This window comes from Chelon labrosus (assembly GCF_963514085.1).
Source record: "Chelon labrosus genome assembly, chromosome: 11".
NCBI classification, from domain to species: domain Eukaryota; kingdom Metazoa; phylum Chordata; class Actinopteri; order Mugiliformes; family Mugilidae; genus Chelon; species Chelon labrosus.
Genome location: NC_140344.1, coordinates 4,708,698 through 4,723,204, shown reverse-complemented (window position 1 = coordinate 4,723,204; position 14,507 = coordinate 4,708,698). Strand labels below are relative to the sequence as shown.

The window sequence follows — 14,507 nt, the reverse complement described above, 5'->3', positions numbered from 1 at the left end:
TGACAGGTCACATACACCGATCAGCCACAACATTAAAACCATTTACAGGAGATGTAAGCAACATTGACCATCTTGAGACAATGCAATGTTTTGTATCTGGTATTTGTTTGTGGTACTTAGACATGTACCACCCACCTAGACCAGACCAGGCACTCGCACCCAATTGCAATAACACTCCTTGAGCAGGATCCACAGCAGGATGCAGCCTGACACAGGCACACACACAAAAACGCTTTAGGAACAACTAAAAAAAACATGACAAACAGCAAATTCCCTAAATCACAAGGACAGGACACCCTCAGAAGGCCCATGTCCATTCTCTGATGAGTCAGAACTATTTTTGAGCCACAAGGGAGACCAACACAATATTAGGAAGGTGGTAATAATGTTATGCCTGATGTGTACAAGTATCCTTGTTTTTCAATTTTTTCAATTTCAGAAATGCACACGTACTACATACTTTAACAGTTACATGTACCTTTAGACTTTAAACTTAGTTCAACTTGTGTTTACACAAGCCAATTTTGTGCTTATTGAGATAACTTTACATAACTCTCCAGACTGATACGTAACAAATGGAATATTTTTCTAACTAGTTAGTGCCAATGCACCTGCGGTTCAGATCAGATTGGCCAGCCGAAGGTTGCATTAGAGTAATACCAGTGATTGTTATCAAGGAAAAATATAGCATGTTGGCAGTCAACATAATTAATTAAGACAGGTCTGTGTAGCTTCATCTCGGACTGTGACACTGCAGCTACTTTCCCTTTTCAAGTCAGTTGTTTTGCCCATCCACTCCAGCAATAAAACTATGCATGCAATGGTTGCAGCTGCAGAGTAAAGTGCAGCGGGTCATGTTGCTTTGGTGCATCACTAAAAAAAACTATGGCGAATGGAATGAAACACATAAAGCAAAAGCTGAATTACCTCACGTGTTTTTGAAACACAAGAAAGAAAAGACATGCATGGAAAGAAAAGGAGAGAGACGTGGAAAAAGGGGCTGACAGCTGCACGGAACGGCAGGGAAGGATGGAGAGAGGGCAGAGACGGTGGCAGAGGGCTGTGTGTGTGTGTGTGTGTGTGTGTGTTGGGGGCGGGGGTTACAAGCCGAACGGCACGTTAATGTTGAATGGTGGGCTCCACGGACATGTACCCTCGCACGGCATTTTCTACTCACTGAGCGTCCCGTGCAGCTGTTGCTGCGTGTTTCCCTAGCATCAACCACCACCCCACCCCACCCCCATTCCCTCCGTCAGTTCTTTTTCGTTTTTTGTGGCTGGCTGAATTGGCTGAAGTTTGTTGTTTAATCTCAAAGTCTAAAGAGAAGACCAGCTGTCTTGTGCAACAGAACTCTCCACTTAATCACTAATTATGTTCTAAAAAGAAACAGATTTCTTATAAGAAGTGAGCACATCTGCTAGTGCAGTGATAATGTTTCTATCCAATCTATTCCACTTAGATTTAAGTATTAGAAAAGAAAACGTTGATGTCTTGAATACAGTGCTATTGCTTGGACAAACTTGAGTTAACTGAAATAGAAAGAAAGAGGAAGACACATATTTGAGGGAAGATTTGAAAAGAAGGTTGGTTAAAATAAAAAATACACAAACGGCACAAGAAGACAAACTTTAATAAAATGCAAGAAGAACTTTAAAAAAAGGGCACAGGAAACCTTTCTTTTATGGTGACATCCTCTCATTCATTCATGCAAATCCCAGTAACGGAGAAGGTGCCTTGATTAGGATACACCACCAAAAACTGTGGCCTTATTTTGGTAGCTCTGGGCACAGTTTCTATTCCCCAAGGTCAATGCTGAGCTTTTGAAAAGTTAATCAAGGAAGGATCATAGTCACAATCAGTCTGTTGTTCCAGTTAGAAAGATGTTCCTTAGGAGGTAAAATATTGGAAGATTAGAAGATGAAGGTGAACAATAAGGTTATAATCCAAACTGCTGACTGGAAACATCATCACAGACCAATATCCTGGTCCAGTATTGACCTGATGTACTTGAGGAAGACATGTGAGTCCCTCAGTATTATTTCCAAACAAAGCTGTTATAGGTAAACCTGGCCTTGCCCTGTTCTTCTAAGCATATGTTTCTTTGACCCCAGACTGCAGCATTTACAGAGTGTGACCGCTGTATGACATTCAGTTTATCTGGACCTGAATTGCCAAGCCGTGCATTTTGAACTGACGACCCCCCGGCCACCTGTTCTCCCAGTCCAAAGCTAAGCAACAACAAGAATCTGCGAGAGGTGGTCGTCTTTGCTATGGCAGCCTATTTCATTGTTAGTATGATAAAAAGAAGCTGTCAACTATTCATGTATTTCAGTTTCCTGGTCGCTTCCAGCGGATGAGGCGAAAGGGAACTTGGAGTAGAGGCAGTAAAAGGAAGAGAGCATTGCTCCCCTCCCTCCCCTCCCGACGGACTCCATTCTGGCTCAGGAAGTGTTTCCCTCGACTTCAGTTGGACCACTGTGGGAATAACACAGTGTCCGTGTTTATAGGCCAAACTTCCCCCGCCCGCTTAATACAATAAGCTGTAATTTACACCGCTATTACCTCCAGAGAGACGCCTGTTGTATAGCCTGGTCCCCAGAGGAAAGCCACCTATTATACTCGCTGTTACAAAGCTAACGTTGATCATGAGGCTCAAACAGTGGGAGGAATGATGCTGGAAAACATGACGTGAGGGCGAGCAGTGTATCAGCCAACCAGCAAAATCCCATTTCAATTTACAACGCATAGTGTTTTCGGTATTTACTGGATCCTGCTACATGCAGTGACTTACAATAAGAAGATGAAACAATCTTTTACTGCATCATGTGGCGTTTAGTCTCAGACAGTAAATCGCACAACTCTCATCCCTGCATGTCTTTGTGTTGCAGGCAGCCAGGTGCCAGCTCCACATAGGAAAAAGAAATATGCCTGTGTATGCACACGCATCTATTTGTGAGTGCATGTGGGTGTGTGTATAATTTGAGGACTTCATGTAACTGGAGGAGTAACCACACACCCCATTAGAGACCCTGTTCTGTTCTGTTTGCTCCAAGGCCTGTAATTGCAGTGAAACCACGAATGATAAATGCTGCTCCAGGTGTGTTGACTGCATGTGTGTGTGTGTGTGTGTGTGTGTGTGTGTGTGTGAAGGGAGTTGTATGTTTTTCAGTCAATGCGTGTATATGAGTAGTTGTGTTTATGTCTGAGTGCAAGTGTATATGACTTCTGTTCATGAACCGTGAAATGTGCATTATTTAAAATGTGTGCGTAAGTTCTCCAGGTGGGAAATGTCGAATATGTACTGCTATTAGAGTACAGATTGGGGCGTCTTTCAGTAGAATGTGCAGCAGATTTGCGGCTGCAACCGCAAGACTGAAGCTGACATGTTGCTATTAAACTAGCATACTGTTTTGTGGTAACCTGGCATTGAGTGTCAACTCAAACACAAATTATTCAGGACTGTACACATGAGGACAAATGTGTCACCTTCAGTGTTCTTTGAGGGTTTCTCGCTGAAGTGGTACTGGACAAACACTTTCAAATGATCAACCAACTTTGCTGCTAAAAAGTAAAGTTGTCCAAGAGGATGAACATTTGTGAGATATCTTACAGCTCCACAGGTTTGTGCTGGAATTCTTAGGAGCAATGTCAGAACATCTGGAGATTGAGATTCTTGCTTCAGTCCTTACTTCTCTTTTGTAGCTGGACATATTTTGATCATTGTACTAGTTTCTGTTGGATGAAATGTCTGGTGCTCTAGTTCTGTTTTTAAATGATCTTCTTTATGAAGGTCCCAAAAGCTACTTCCTCAACATCAGTATCCTCAATTACATCTTCATTTGCAGACAAACACATACGTTGAAAGGCCTTCAGTCTCATCAAGAATTTCAAAAAACAACATCAAATGTATTGTGTTAAAAACAGAAACAGACTGTTAAACTAAATATGTGGCTTCCAGCAGCTCTCATAATGTCATATTTTACTGTCACATTCCAACAGTCATGGAGGTAAAACATTTTACTAAACAATCAACTTGGTCACGGGGTCATATATGACTTTGACACTACGTGCCATTACAGAGTTCAGCTGCTCTTGTTGGATAACTTCCTGCTCCATTTTTAGTTTCTGTTTCTAGACACACTGAACACAAAAGCACACAATGCATGTTGACTTAAAAACAGGTAGCTTTGCAGTTTTCTGAAGAGACATCTGGCAGAGGTAGCTGTATCCGTGTTTCCCAAAAAATTTAATTTCCCAAATTAATTTGTGTAATAGCAGCTAATAACAAAAATAATAATTTCAGATTGATATGCTAGGCAATAAGCCACCAGTACACCTGTTCTCTTCCTACGCAGACAATGCAGAATGTCTCTAGCGACACACTTTGTCTGGACCCTGGACTAGACACCAGTGCTAAGAGGAAGCCAGCCTGTCTCAGCACAACTCTGCTTCACACAATGGATCCTTGAAAATGAGCCTAACTCTAATTGTTGTTATTGTCTGGTCACCTGTTTGCTTCATGGTCATCCTTAGATAGAGCATTATTCTTCCTCTCAGCAACAGACATATAGCAGTGTTGTTTCTGTTATACAAATGAAATCGCAGTTAAAATGACTGCACTGGCGTCCTTCTTCTTTCAGGTTCTATTCTCCCGATTTGCCTCTCCTCATGTCAACATTAGCCTGGATTCCAGACCCGTCTCCGCGAGTGTAGCGCTGTTGGATGCCGACCACTCAGACGGAGCCCTGCTAATGGCCACGGGAAACAAGGTGGGCTGAATCACAAGTTGTGTACAAAAATTGATTTAAGGGGAAAAAAAAGCTGTGCCATGTTGGGAGCATATTGCTATTAGACACATTTGGTAAGTTTTAATCTCCCTGTTTTCGTCTGAACATTCATTCATTCTCTCCTCTGGAGGGTCACTGGAGCCTATCCCAGCTGTCATTGGGCTGGGGCCGGGGTACATCCTGGACAGGTCTCCAGTCTATCACAGGGCTAACACAGAGAGACAGACAACCATTCACACTCACATTCACACCTATGACCAATTTAGAATCACCAATGAACCTAACCAGCATGTCTTTGGACAGTGGGAAGAAGCTGGAGTACCTGGAGAAAACCCACGCAGACACAGGGAGAACATGAAAACTCTGTCTCTGAACAATAATAAGAAAATAATACTTACAAATGTCTTGTATTAGTGAGATGTTTTTGCTACTGATGTAAAAATAAAAGATAAAAGATAATGTTTCTAAAGGCTTAACACTGTGTAGCTGCTCAAGATGTCATATTAAGACCTTTGAATTCAATTCTTCCTAGATCACTAAGATCCCTCTGATTGGCCCCGGCTGTGGTCAGCTGACCACCTGTACGTCCTGTTTGCTATCATCAAGAGTGACAGAGTGTGGCTGGTGTGATGGACGCTGCACCAGAGCGAACCAGTGTCCCTCCTCCTCCACCTGGACCCAGGACTACTGCACTCCCGTCATCACACAGGTAACCACAGCAGCTAGTCGCCATAGTGATGCATGAAGGCTGCAGATTTTTTTATCCATTTGTCACTATCCACTGCCATGATTTTGCCACGCAAACACAACCAACAGAATGATTAAACCTCATTTTCTTCTTGCTGTGTTTAAATGTATCAGTTCTTCATTGTTCAGTCCACTGCTCTTTCAACACTGTTCAAATATCCTCAAGCTAAAAGTAAACTTGAGTAACTTTCCAGCTACCTCCTGGCTCAGTTTGCTGGGCCACCGAAACATGTGATCCCAGCTCATATAACTTGTCTGTCAAACTTGTGAAATGCTTTTGTTTGCATTGGATTTGTGTATTTTGTATGAAGGTTAAGGTCTTGGTGTTGTTTTCCACACCACTTGCATGAAACGTTTGTAACTAATAAATCAGTTAAATGCTTAAATCAAGATGAAATGTAATATCCCAATTTAATTGACTATTATAAATTAACAAACTGGGAGTGGGAATGAAAAAGCAGAGAATCTCAGATCTGAGCTTTATGGGAGGATAAACAGATGGACGTTTAAAATGTAAGTGTTCCCTGTGCATGCATTAGGTTTTTCCAGCCTCTGGACCAATACGAGGCTCTACAACAGTGACAATTTGCGGACACAACTTCGGCTTCGACAAGACTGAGAGCTTCAAGGTCTCACTGGTAACTGTGGAGGTGGCGGGAGCTTCCTGCAAACTGCCCAGGCAAGACAGCATCAACAGGTGAGTGCGTGTGTGTTTGGTTCAGGGAACATAACACATTCAGGTTTTGCTAAGTAAACAGTGTGCATGTGTGTGTGTGTTTTGTTCTTGTACTGAAAGCAGAGAGAGACACATGTAGGTTAAGTGGTGGGTGTTTATGAGATAAAGGGACCCATACGCTGGCATGCTATAAGGGCAGAGCAGGTCTCATAGGGGTTATTGTGTTGATGGAAGAATGTCAAGAAGCACCCCCATCATCTGCAGCCCGCCACATTCAGCACATGACTCCCTTAACTGAATAATTGCTGGGAAAATCGCTGAATCCAAGCTTTCCACTTTTCCAAATTCACTAGAGCTATGTCCCATTCAAAAGCCCTTTTTGCTACAAACAACCTCATTACAAATGGGGGGAGGGGGCAAAAAAACAAAAACACGGCCCACACAATTCCAGATGAAGATTTGTGCATTCCTGAAGGGCACTGGATAATCATTGAATTAGGCTAAACGCTGGGTGGCTGTGGTAGGGTATAATGCCCTGTCTGTGTGTTGTTTGGGGGGGTTCGGGTTTAGGTGGACTGAGATACAGTGTTCCCCAGTGTTCAGTGGGAACTTCACCCCATCAGGACGCACGGTGAAGGTCACCAGTGGCCACAAGGTAGCCAAGATGGATTCGGGTTTCACTTTTGTGGTAAGAATTGTGTTTTCCGTTGTTTCTCATTTCACTGGGCAATATTTAACGTAGTTTGCAAGTTTGAAAATGTCTAAAAATAAACTATATATAGTACATATGTGGAACACTGATAGCAACAAATTCCTATTTGATGAGGGGAAAGCTGCTGTTCAGAGCAGACTGTCTGTGTTGGATGCGTAGTCAGCAATGCAGAAATTTCACTTCAAGACGTGGTCAAAGTTTCTGGCTGTTTCTGCGTCCAGGACCCCGTAATCCACGAAATCTTTCCAACATTTGGGCCAAAGTCTGGAGGCACCATACTGACCATCAGAGGAGACTTCCTGGATGCTGGAAACAAGCAAGCGGTGACAGTAGGAAAGGAACTCTGTAATATAAAGAGGTCAGTTCAATTACTTTCTTTATCCTTTTGTTTCTTTCTGGCTGATATAGTTTGTCCATTAGAAATGGTCGCACACTCAAGTTGGACTTGACATTGAGCTGAGCGTCTGGTTAAAGGTCAATGGTCGTTCTTTCATGAATTTCCCCTTGTTTTTCAATGCTCTTTCCTCATTCTGTTCCTTTTCCCGCTCAAGCAGCAGAAATTAACTGCAGGACTAATGTTGGAGAAATGCATGAATAGGGACTTGGACAATGGCTACCATTGTGCATGCTAAAGAAAACAATATATCCAGTGTGTTTACTCATCCCTCTCACCCCCTGACCCTGTCCTCGACTCCGCCATCAGCGTAACGCGTTACATGGTGACCTGCCAGACGCCTTTAAACGCTGTTCCCTCAGAGCAGCCCGTGAAGCTGACAGTGGATTCAGTGGAGCTCCTTGCCCCCGTGCTGTTCACCTACAACCAGGACCCCATCATTAACAGCATCCAGCCTTCACGCTCCTTTGTGAGGTTAGCGTCACATTCATTCAGAATTTAAACTCTCCATCTGCCATGTATTGCTCCACACAATTTTTATTTGCAGGTATGGTTTGAATATCATTATTTGTCAATGTCATCTCAGTTAATTTCCTCTAAACCTGAGGTCTTACATGTTTCTCCGGTTAAGAGGAGATAAGGGGGGATTTTAGCTGAGGATGCCTGTGGATGAACCGAGACAGATTGATGCTTTAGTTTTACAGCAGTAGGAAATGAGTGGGAGGTGACGAGTGGCTAAACTGCTAACGCTAACAGCAGGTTCCTCCCACTGGGAATCTACTGTGTCTCTGTCTGATGCTAATGCTAATACCCGTTCTCAACCCCCTCACTGTAGCGGAGGCTGCACAGTGTCTGCTCATGGCTTCTTCCTCCAATCCGGCCTCCAACCTCAAATGGTTCTCCGCACTAGTCCGGGATCTCCGACCTTCTACGTGGTGAGTACAAGACGAGTGTCATACATCAAAACTAAGCATCCATCATTGACATTACAGTCTGAGGTAGGTTTAAATTCTCCTTGAGGAATGTTTCCCATGTGGATGTCTGAGTTTATACAGTATAGTAAGTTATTTTCTATGCATTTCAACTAGAACCTAGTGCAGGTAGTATACAGTATATGTATATATATGCCTTGCATGTCCATTTAGTACATTTCACTAGTAAAAGTATTAGTAGTTGTGATGGGATTTTTTGATGCTTATGTTGTTGTAGAGCAAGAAAGAGTACCAGTTTTACCAGTTGTTTAAACCATAAAAACAATCCAAGAACATTGATGCTTCTGGGGACAATTAATATTTATCTCCTGGTATGTTATCTTCCTTTTGCATCTCTGTCCGTCTTCATTGCAACACCTGTTCAAACATCACTCTGACAGAGTAATTAAAACCATTGTTGTTTCTTTTGGCTGTTATTGAGACGCCGTGGAAATGCAAATACGAACATGCAAAGTAAAGTTTTGTTTCCTGATGTAGTTCCTGGCTCTGTTTGGCTATTATCATTGTCACATGACGCACAACAGGCAAAATGTGAAAATAAACACGTCAGCACCTCGCTGTCACATGGATGGTATAGTCATTATACATGCTAACAGCTCCAAAACGCATTTAGAACAAATAGGCTTTCTTGACAATGGAAAAGGGTTAAGGTTTCAGGCAGACATGGGAGGAGAGGAAATGGAAAATCCACAGTCTGATCTGTAGGATCCAGCTGTCACCTCTGGCTCACGTACAGTTGCAGAAGCCTTTAGGATGCTCTGGCTCTCCTCACCTCCGTCAGGCTTTATTCCACTTATTGCAGGAAAGCGATACACACGCTCCAATACTTGCATGCTTGAAATACATCATCGCTGTCTGAGACTGACGGGCCCTTACCGCGACAGCCTGCAAGTGTTTTAAATTATACGACCTGACACACACCAGGCTTTCAACGCACTGTCTGCGGGCCGCTGAAATTGATGTGAGCCAGTTGATGTGTTGCATTTGCAAGTCAAATGCAACAGGGCTTTGTTTGAGTTGCAAAGACATTTTAAGCAATTAATTGATCCCAGCATTTAGAACCTGGACAAAATGGCACCTATTGCTTACATACAATTTTACTTGAACATGAGGATCATAAATGGAAGGGCTGCACAATGTCATCTGTAAGGCTGAACGTACTACACAATTTATTGTCTTTTTGAATTCTGTAAAGATTCAATTTATATTTTATTCCTATAAAATATTTTTACCTACCTACTAAAACGGAAAGTTTTGTCATGCTTCCCTTTTTTCCCTCTGTTTTGGAACGGAAAATATAAAAACTTTATGGGGACATGTAGGGCTCCAATTCATAATGCAGACACAACAATGAAAGAAAAAGGAATGGTATTCCTTTCTCTGGTCTTTTCATGACACAAGTTTCAAGTTTTCATGTTGCAGCCAGAAAAGGCTCAGCAGTGTCTGAAGTAATATTACTGACCACAGAAACCCACTGTGGCTTTTCTTTATGTGAACTTACTGACCCTCTGATCCACTCTTATAGTTCACTTGAATATCAGCCTCACGGCTCAGGTTTCATCGCAGTTGCTGCTAAAATGATACCACATCAATAGTGAAATTCAGCACTTTTACTGCAGGAATCTCCGTGCAAGGAGGTAATCTGACCTCTTATCAAGTTCCGCTTTATGTTGGCTCAAGTGAAACTGAAAATCAGTGGAAACCGTCAGAGCCACTGCCATAATTCTGTTATAACTCCATAAACGTGATAACATGGTGGAGCTTTCTAGCTTGCATTCTTTCAGAGCAAAGGTGACATGTTTCCTGGTGAGTCATAACAAACAAGCACCTCTTTACACAAAGGGAAGGTGTGCTGTTGTCTGTTTCTGCGATGTTTGCCTTGGGGAGGTGGTTTGAGGACAAGCAGTGCTTTGTAATGATGTTATCTGTCATCCTGAAGCACACACTGCTGCATGTTCAGTCAGGCGATAATAACACGTGGAGTAAATACAGACACACGCAGAACACATACCCCAATAGAGTAAATCTTTCATCTCAGGTCTTAGTGACTGGCCCTTTATCTCTAATATGACTTCCCTGTAATGTCTGTCTCCCTCTCACACACAAACCCTCCCCACGGTGTCTAATCCTTTAGTTTCCCTTTCACTGGTCAGTGACCTGTGTTCAGGCTGATGGGTCAGCTTAGGTGTGAGGAGGTACAGCTTGAGGAGCTTATGATCCAAAGATTGCTGCTTTCAATATCCTTGTTTCACATGGCAAGCTACCATCCCCCTACCCTCCCTCGACAGTTCTTATCAATGCACCTTTCATCAGTTAGACAAATAATTCTGACAGACAACAGAAGGTACTTGTTGCCGCACAGGGTAGCTTCCAGGTGGGAACGTGTGCATCTGTATGAGATGAAGTGTCATGTTTGGTCAGCTCGCTCTGGACAAAGGTTAAAACAACAGTTGAAATCTAAAAATAGACTGAGCACACTGGAGACGTTAGGGCTGTAAAAGGTTGTTTATGTCATACCTGATTTCTCAGTTGTAGTAGGTCAACATGCTTTATTACTTTTTGGTTCCAGATACAGAGATTCCTTCCTGTAAAAGGCTGCCCAGACAGTGGTTAGCGGTGGTAAGCACTGTTGTCTCACAGCAATAAGGTTCCGGGTTTGCACCCACCAGCCAGCTAGGACTGACGGAGTTTGCATGTTCTCCCTGTGTCTGTGTAGGTTTTTTTTGGGTGCTCTGACTTCCCCCCACAGTCCAAAGACATGCTTGCTAGATTAACTGGTGATTCCAAACTGGTTGTAGATGTGACCACGCGAAATACCCAATGATAGTGACTCTCTAAGAATGAATGAATTGAAAATTGAATGGTTATGAGCTTCTGCCTGGCAGAGAGTCTCTTGGAAAGCTACATGCGGAGCAGTGTGTACAAAACCATACATATTTACTTTAGCTGAGCTTCACAAAGCTTGCTCGCTGATTTATCGAATAAGCAATAACATTTTATTTATGGATACGCTTTTAAAATATACAGGTCTGTTTCTTTTGCTTCAGCTGAACCCTAAAACCAAGTAGAGTCATCAGTTTCAGTTCATTCTCAACAGTGTGTGGAAGATAAAGACGAGTTTTTAATTTCACCTGTAATCATAGATGAAGTAGGGTTATTCCGTGTGAATTTATTTTTTTTATCTGTCTCTGGGTTGAAAGTTTACACAAGCTAGTAAGGGTTTAGTTCACTTTCAAGTTGATAACACATGTTGTGTTTCTGTGAATGGATCTAAAATGACAGTATATTGGCATGAACCCTTGCCCTGTTTGTTTATTGTTCATTTCAAACTGGAATAAAAGAACGGAGAGCAATGGTGAAACAAACTGCAAGGTTTCTGGAGTGGGAGAGCATGGAGTGAAAGGCTTGTATAAAATAAGTCTATCATTACTAATGATTTAGGAAGGGATCATGCCCTGTAGAGCCACAGCTGTCGCCTGTTAAATTCCTTCCAGTAAACGGGATGAGTTAAGGCTCAGCATGGGAAGGGACAGTATAAGTGTCTTATTGTCATGACCTCTTAAAAAATAGACGCAAGGATCCTTCATAAACGGACATCCCAGAGGTTTCTATTGCCAGCAAAACTGGGCCCCGGGTAATGTAAGCCAGTTAATCATGCCTCTGGAGCTCTATTCATATCCCTAAATGACAGCCATGTGACCAGCTTGGTCTCCAAGAAGCTGATGTTGAAGAATGCGTTCGGACGAGAAGCTGTGAGATCTTCACACCAGAGAAGGTTGCAAAGACAGAAAGGCCAAGAACTGCAACCCCCCCGCCCCCCCAAAAAAAAAAAAAAACGGCCGAGGTTCAGTGGTCTCAGCTGGAACCAGAGCATAAAAACACAGCCAGTGTTGACTTGATATCTCCCCCTCAGATCTTTAGTAAAGCCGGGTCTCAGCCTATCTCAGTTTTCCCACAAACATCAAAGACATTTTTTTATGATCCGTCGTGAAAAGCTGGCGTGGTCACACAGCCAAAGGAGGCTACACATACACCAAAAAACAGCAAAAAACGTGTTCTGTGAATTCTCACTTTGCTGGAGAGGAGTTGTTTCCTAACACAAAGCTCAGGGAGGGGAGTTTATGATTCCAGCGCCTGCTTTGCTGGACTGCACATATACAGATACTTTGGTTTAGCTGGAGGCCTCAACACAGCCAGACACCTGTCGCCTCAATTCACAAATTGGCTTGTTTCTTGTCAGGCTCCTCTTCCTATCTCATCCCAGAGGACTAAATCCTTCCAGCTGACACCTGAATACTTCATGCAGCTTCTTTCTTTTCCCATGCCCCCCACAGCCGGGGGTGTCTGAGAGTAGGGGGGGAGTGAAAGTGAATGCAGAAAGCTTTCGCTTCCGACACAGACGTCAAGGTGATTCAGAGCTCCAAGTGATTCCAGTAGAGCAGCTCATTGATGAAAGACAAGCCTGCGCTTGTAGGTTAATGGGGTGTAAGTTACTACAGAACATTTATCAATGTAAAGCAAAAGGCAGTTGTAGGAAAGATGGAGACACATCTGCTATATATATGGCAGTGTCACAAACATAAAAACACATTATAGTGTATTTTGAGGAATACGATAAATTATCAGTGATTTACAGTGTGGCCCACGATAGCAAAACTGACTTAGAGTTGTTAATCCTCAGGCGTCATTTTAAGTTACTACCCTCTTGAGTCATTAAGGACAAAAATGTCCACGTCCAAAAATATAAAAACTTTTTTTTATGATTTTTTTCTGTATTAAATGTCTTAAACCACTTCAGCACTTTACAAAACTATCAAAAATTCCATTCCATAATTTTGAGCATTTTAACCCTTAAAATGCCAGTTTGATTACTTAAACTTTAAGTCTTTTACGAAAAAAAAATACAAAAAAATGTTGGGTGTCTGGGCCACTTTTTTCAAATAAGTCTTGGATATGACCAAGATTATCTAAAATATTAACTTGATTGCATTGTTTGTTTTTGTGTAGCATCAGATTTAAAATTTACTACCCTCTTGTGACCTATTTTTTAATCTCTCAGCCATGACACAATAAAAGCATTCATTCTGCAATATTAGGGTTTCATTTTGGAGAACAATGGTCAAATTTGTCATTTTTAGTGTTTAACACTAAAATCAGCAATTTCCCCATTATTGGGCCTATGCATAAAATTATACATAGTTATTCATTAGTTTTTCTGCTTGTGTTATTGAACGTAACAGGCTATTTTAAGGTGCGTGTTTGTCTCTGTGTGTGTCACAGCCATATATGCACTCTTTTTCAAGAAAATAAAAACATGGGCCCATTCTCTTATTGCAATTCACTGTGGAGAAAATAGTGAGCTGGAGCACCTAGCTGGAGCGCCTGGCTGGAGTCACAAACTGTTTGGAGCTTGGCTTTCTGGCCATTTCATTTCTTTGACATCTAAGGAGCAAGATGAAGATGTTCTTCTCTGTGTGGCCTGTAACTCCCAGAGAGATGCAGGAAAGTGAATAATGTCGTAACCTCTGGCAACTTGAATATAGTGGGTAATCTCCCACTTTTTGAAGTCCACTCTGTTGCAAGATCCCTTGTGTCGTCTCCACTCACAATGGAAAATCAGGGGAGGAAGAAGAAGAAGCAGAATGATCTGACTCCATCACAAAGTCCACATCAGACTCTAATGAAGAACATCTTCATCTTGCTCCTTGATTGTCAAAGGAATGAAATGACCAGACAACCAAGCTCCATACAGTTTGTGACAGGACTCCAGCCATGTGCATAAACTCACTAACTGCTGTTTTTGTTTTCTCCTCAGTGAAGTGCAGTAAGAGAAGGGGCCTATGTTTTTATTTTCTTGAAAGAGTGCATATATGACTATGAATACACACACACAGACACACACAGACCTTAAAATAGCCTGTTAAGCTCAATAACACAAACACAGAAAATAATGAAATAACAAGCATTGTATGAACAAGCCCTATGGGGAAATGGATGATTATAGGGTTGAACACTAAAAATGACAAATTTGACCATTTTTCTCCAAACTGAAACACAAAAGTATTGTGGCTTGGCTGAGAGATTAAAAAAATAATAGTTATAATGGGAGTCAATTGAACATTTTTCTTTTTAAATCTGATGCTACACAAAAACTAATAATGCAATCAAGTCAATATTTTAGATAATCTTGGTCATGAAG

At 42.0% G+C, this 14,507-nt stretch overlaps 1 protein-coding gene across 1 annotated transcript in view; it reads left to right on the top strand.

The window, feature by feature from the left end:
* The window catches only part of met (MET proto-oncogene, receptor tyrosine kinase), a 64,197-nt gene that overhangs the window by 23,504 nt on the left and 26,186 nt on the right, over nt 1-14,507 (top strand). The window contains exons 4-10 of the mRNA XM_084555830.1: nt 4,641-4,769; nt 5,320-5,496; nt 6,074-6,231; nt 6,781-6,898; nt 7,144-7,280; nt 7,626-7,790; nt 8,152-8,251. Coding sequence (XP_084411956.1) covers nt 4,641-4,769; nt 5,320-5,496; nt 6,074-6,231; nt 6,781-6,898; nt 7,144-7,280; nt 7,626-7,790; nt 8,152-8,251 — 984 coding nt within the window. The remainder of the gene's footprint in view (nt 1-4,640; nt 4,770-5,319; nt 5,497-6,073; nt 6,232-6,780; nt 6,899-7,143; nt 7,281-7,625; nt 7,791-8,151; nt 8,252-14,507) is intronic.